This window comes from Priapulus caudatus, unplaced genomic scaffold (genome assembly GCF_000485595.1).
Source record: "Priapulus caudatus unplaced genomic scaffold, Priapulus_caudatus-5.0.1 Scaffold42, whole genome shotgun sequence".
Lineage (NCBI taxonomy): Eukaryota > Metazoa > Priapulida > Priapulimorpha > Priapulimorphida > Priapulidae > Priapulus > Priapulus caudatus.
In genome coordinates, this window is record NW_014577103.1 from 373,046 (window position 1) to 379,229 (window position 6,184).

General features: G+C 38.2%; 1 protein-coding gene across 2 annotated transcripts in view; it reads left to right on the forward strand.

The window, feature by feature from the left end:
• Nucleotides 1–6,184, forward strand: part of LOC106820648 — an 8,579-nt gene that overhangs the window by 587 nt on the left and 1,808 nt on the right. The window contains exons 1-4 of one of the 2 annotated variants that reach the window (XM_014825160.1): nucleotides 1,028–1,134; nucleotides 1,985–2,120; nucleotides 2,386–2,445; nucleotides 3,426–3,587. In XM_014825160.1, the coding sequence (XP_014680646.1) occupies nucleotides 1,082–1,134; nucleotides 1,985–2,120; nucleotides 2,386–2,445; nucleotides 3,426–3,587 (411 nt within the window). In that variant the 5' untranslated portion in view covers nucleotides 1,028–1,081. Of the gene's footprint in view, nucleotides 1–1,027; nucleotides 1,135–1,984; nucleotides 2,121–2,385; nucleotides 2,446–3,425; nucleotides 3,588–6,184 lie in introns of those variants that run through there. The other variant, XM_014825153.1, reaches the window with a different exon arrangement.

Genomic DNA, 6,184 nt, shown 5'->3' on the forward strand with positions numbered 1-6,184 from the left:
TTAACATTAACATTAGACTTAAAATTAATCGTAACTTTACGAAGTTTCTGGCAACGGGCCCCTGATGTTTACCCATAGACACTAGTATCAGTGTATCACTATCACTATCAGCAGTAGTGTGGACTTGCGGCTAGAGATAAGTGACCTGACGCTAATAGTGATAATATAGATATACTCTGTACATATCGGTCTTCTATATATTGTTGTCAAACTATTTCTTACCCCTGACACACGTTCACGGCACATGATCAGAACCACACACTAGAAACACGCCGCTGTTTGGGTTAAGGCACTACCTCCGACCTTAATAATGCAGTCCAGCTGAGTTGTCATTGTAATAGAGGAATGGCTAAGTTTTATATATGCGTATTTTCATATGTAGTTTGAACATTTTTTACTATAACATACAAGACAAAATAATCACAAGCAACTCCGACTAAAAGCGTCTACAGTCGCTACACTTTTTCACAGGATCGGATGCACTCCCGCATGTTTTGCTCCTGGCGCCACCCATTGGCAGTAATCATAGTTATCTACACTGTGCACGTTGATGTTTTGTTATATTGCGAAAAAAAACCTGTCCTGCGCGTTAGGTTTTACTGTAACTTGCAGTAATAGAACAGTCAAGAAGAATTAAGACTTTTTACGATATCAATACATACTTAACATAGAAGGTAAAATAGGCTGTAGACTTTTATACAATTTGGCATTTAGCATGGGTTGTTCTGGGGTACTCTTTAATAAATTTGCTTCGAGTCACAGTAAAGCGACAACAAATAACACATAATGATAATAGCCTACGTTCTATAACACAAACAGTAATGTAAAAGTAGAGTAAGATATAATCAGGAGTCTATCAATATTGATCGATATTGATAGACTCCTGATATAATCCGTATAAAGCTTTGCAAACGTAAATTCGTTGCTAAAAGTAATAGATTTAGTGCCAACAGGTGGCGCTGTTACGATATCGGTATCTGGGTCACTGCTGAGGGTCACTGTTATTCTGTTATTCAGGTCGTATAAAACGGAGGGTAACCAGGAAGTCAAAAAAGATGCACTCCGTACTGTTGCCAAAATAATGACACTGTGCATGGTGAAGCATATGAAATGTATTCTAGTTCATGGTGCAGGGTACGTACTTTAGTCAGTTCATAATTCGAGCTAGTTATGGGAAACATTTCATTCGCTTTGTTAATCGAAGCTTTTACAGTGTACTGCGGGGCTGCCAACATTGGGTGATAGGTGAGATGCCAGGGAGCGAAGCGACCGAGCGGGGGGTGGGTGTGGGAAAATGCACCAATTTGTGCAATTTGGTGCATACTAAAGTGACTGTTTTCAGATATTGTAAGATTTTTTTTGCTGTGCGTGAGATATTTTAGCGTTTTATTCATGCGTGAGATATCTCAGCATTTTTTTGCTGTGCGTGAGATATTGTAAGATCAGCGTGAGAGCGTGAGATTTGGTCAAAATGCGTGAGTCTCACGGTCAATGCGTGAGAGTTGGCAGCCCTGGTGTACTGTAAATAGCCTGTCGGCTGTCGTAGTACAGTTATCTGTTATGTACTCTTGTCTCTTGGCATGCCCTTGGTAGTAAATTTTTGTTTTGGCATTAAAGGTGGCCAAACAGTTTTTCATTTTTTAAATTTCCAAGGAAGAACCATTGCAAGACAGCAGGGCCTGCTGGTGCTACAGCCTTCTGTGTTGCCAGTGATTGGCCAGCACTCTTGTTGCCTTGCCCCAAAATTTTGGCATTTTGTCTTGTCCTGTTGTACACGTTCTTCGATATTAGTGTGTTATGATATCTGAGGGTCGATGGAGCAGAACGATTGTATATTATTATTATTAAATTTTATTGCATGAAATTTAAATAGAAATACATGTACTGAAGACGGTTTTTTCATCGAGAAAAAATCTGACGGATGCAATATAGTGTTGAGCAGTTAAAATAAATATGATTAATTTGCCTATTTGTTTAATTTCAGCTCATTTGGCCATGGGTCAGCCAAACAGTGGGGCTTGAATTTGGGTTGGAAAGGAAACCAGAAAGATCCAGACTATCCAGAACCACTCAATAGAGTGAAAATGGGTTTCTGCATTACTCACAGGGAGGTTCTACTTGTAAGATACCAAGCATGGACTTATTGCACACCATTTCATTAACAAATTAGTTTTAATCTATATTCTAGAATATTAAAAATAATATTGGTTAAACTTAAAAATATATATGCAGCTAATACATAGTACATTTATCTTTTTTTGTTAATAACATAGTAGATAATGTTCTTCAGGTTCTTATAGTAGTAGTAATGAACATGTTACAATTCTAGATATGATGAGTAAATATTAGTTGTTTAATCCTAAAAATTATTCATGATCATTACAGCTCAACCAAATGTTGGCAAGAGAGCTGACAGAGCATGGCGTACAGGCTCTTGCACAATCTGTAAGTATAATTTCATTTCTACATGTAATCAAATTGGCTGCATCTCTAAGTTATCAAAAATTATATTTGTAAACTATTTTGTTGTAACTTTTTGATGAAGTGTAAGTACTAATGTCAGAATATAGAAATGTTTTTTTTAAACCACTTAAAAGTTACATGGTCAGAAGGTTGAGTCGCAGAGATTATTGGAGGGTGTCAGTTGGTAGATTACTACTAGGACAGCTACTATTATTGTATATCGTGGTTGAAATAACAATAAGGTTACATATAATTTAACGCATAATACATTTCTGTGTGGATCATGTATAATTAATTAAGATATTTTACCATTTCACTAGTGTTGTCAATCGGTTGTAATTTCGTAATCGATCATCGGTTGTACCCAAGTAACCGATGATCGGTTACAATCGGTTACTCGGGGTGTTGAATGCCTGCATGTGCGTAACGTCGTGTGCATGTATGTATGTGCTTGTTTAGCCCTGTTTACTGTTTGTTTTGCACTGTTTACTACTGTGTGTATAATACATGTATATACATAGTACAGGATAACTTGTATAGTAGCAATGATATCTCTGATTCTCATAACTTTTCCAAGTTTTCTTGTTCAATTTTTACATTTATTTCGATTTAATTATTAATTTTTTATTTTGTTTTGATGAAATCGATTATGGATTTTGATAACCAAGCGCTTGGTTCGAGCCACTGTTCAACCGATGATTGAGTATAATTGATGATCGTGACATCACTACATTTCACTATTCACCATCTCATTTTTCTGTGTTCACTACACCAATCTTGTGTCTTTCTCTGAGGCTGAGAGCCAATTCCATAATTTTCTAGAAATGTAAAATCTGCAGATTAGGTGGATAAGATAAGTGTAATTAACATGTTATTATTATATGTCAACGTGACACGTCCGACGTTTTTTGGAGCGAATATTTGAAGAGCTTCATATGTTACATCTATTTTTTCTCTCTCAGCCAGTGTCGACCTGGGAGACGGATTACGGAATCGTTGTGAAGCACAGTGCAGAGGTTCTCGCCAGACAGGTGGAGCTTGGCTTCATCCCGCTCCTGCACGGTGACACCGTGTTCGACAGGAGCTGGGGCTGTCACGTGCTGAGCGGAGACACAATCGTAGAGGTCACTATACTTCAATAAGTTTAGTCAACTCTTTAGCTGATAGTCGTACTCGTTTTATTTATCATCAACCAATGATAACAGCGTCTAAAACACGTAAGACAAAAGAAATGAAATAAGTGTGAGAACCATAGTCCTATATGCCCCCCCACCCCAGTCTTTAGGAACGACAAAGACGAAGTAGTGTATGGCATTTCCGACTGCGAAAGACATGAAAAACTATGAACACTGATTGGAAATATAACATATAAGTGAACAAGAAAAGTCATTACAATAGGAACATCGTAATAATCGATTAATGACCTAACACAATCGTAGAGGTCACTATACTCTTCGCATTTCACCCGCATTTCACGTACAGCGTTTTACATTTCCGCATTTTACGTGCAGCAGGGATCGAAATTCACACTAGACCACTAGTCTGGGCCTAATACGTTTTTTCGGTTCGGCTATGAATTCGGGCACAGCAAGGCCAATCTGGTTCTATGTAAAATGGTGGGTGCTGATCATGCACGTGCGTTTATTTAACGTGCGTGCTTGATTTGTTTAAAACCACTTTGGCTAGTAGGTTCGAAAAAATGGCAAGGGGCTCTATCACGTAGCTATCCCGGGTGACTTTTGAGAAAACCATGAGCTTCCAGCCCTCTACATTGATCACGGTGGTTTAATCTGGCATGGTGAAGCTTGGTTGAGTGCATACTCGCCCTTCATAGCTCATTCATCTGCACGGTATATTGAGTACAAGGCAAGCATCCCCTCACTGACAACTCTCCACATGCAAATTGAATGTAGTCGTTTAGTCTCTGCCTAGCATAGCATAGTATTGTGTGGCGTAACTCCAATGTCGGAAAAATTGAACTTAAAGGCATAATAGGCCCATTGATTATGCAAAGTTGACGAATGCTACAGTAACTGGCACCTTCTGTAGTTAATAAGTACATTACCTTATAGCCAAACGCGTATTAGTTTGTCCAATATCATTGTTAATTACTAAGAAATATCTAATTGAAAGCCGTAAATCTGGTAATCTGGCGCCAACGCTAAATTAGTTGCCGAGCAAAATAGCCTCGAATTCGGTTAGGTGACGTCACATGTTGCTACGGGTGTTGAGCAGAGAATTGTTTGTCACGGGATGCTTATAACGACTATTGAGCTAATAGAATGTATCTCTGGGTGTATTCTCGGTATTGAGGCACAAGTAAATAACCCTGGGTGCTAATGAACCCCACCATAGTGTTGGCCCCCAACACAGCCTACTTCATTATCACTAGCGTCTGTGATTCGTACATGGATTCCAGGTTCATTACAATCAGAGCTACTGTTACGTATACAGTTACGGTACTGTACTATCGCTAGCATTGCGTACGGCTGAGCATGCGTGTGAAAATGTCCGGTGCACTATAAATCTATATCACACCCGTTTAGCCGTATGCGGTTTCGAAACTGTAAACAAGTCAGTCAACTGATTTCTTGGACTGCGGATTTCAATTAGACATTTCTTAGTAACAGCAGTGATATTGGACAAACTAATACGCGTTTGGCTATAAGGTAATGTACTTATTAACTACACAAGGTGCCAGTTACTATAGCATTCGTCAACTTTGCATAATCAATGGGCCTATTATTCTTTTAAGTTTTGGCAATCTGACTTCACTCTGGCCGGGTATAAGTGTACGTGAATTAGTTGATGCTACTATGCGTAGTTTTGTGTAAAGTTGTCAGAGATGACTACTGGATGTATTGAGTGGTCGAATGTGTGGAAATTTGCCCCATGCAGCATCATGTGGTGTGAGTGGCTGCATAGCTTTACTGAGTATTAACAGTTCTGCCAACAGGTGTCGCCACTGCAGTAACATGTATTCATTTCTAAGTGTGGGCAAAAAATATGGGATTCTGCTGAGATGTGTGATCGTTCTTAACAACATGCTTCATGCAATTATTTTATAATGTTGTCGCTTTCGTTGATTCAAGAGCATGCTGATTCTTGACATTTCGTCTGCCTGAATAACTTGAAGAAATAATGAATAATCAGAGAATAAGTAACAAAGAATCTCAAACATTTTAGCTAGCCATCAACAGAATTGAGCATATTTGGGTTACTATATGCCAGTGGGTTAATATTTCATCTTAAATTACCAGCTAAACTGTCTATTAAATAAGTCTCCAGTGAATAGGTCCTGTGCGACACAATTACAATGTATAACATATGTACAATGTATCATATACATTAATATACATTTATATACATATATATCAGGAGTCTATCAATATTGATAGACTCCTGATATATATCATATATATATATATATATATACATATACATATACATATACATATACATATACATATACATATACATATACATATACATATACATATACATATACATATCAGTGAAAAAATTTATTTTTTTCTTTCCGGGGCTCTTTTTGCAAAACCCCCCAAAATTTCGGGGGCTACTTTTTCATTTTCCAGGGCTCTTTTTCCACTTTCTAGGGCGACTTTTTTCCAGGGCTGTTTCCTCAAATGTACACACAAGCACTGTGTGGTGTGTGCGCGCCCCCACGAGTGTGTATTAGCTACTCACGTCACACGCACGC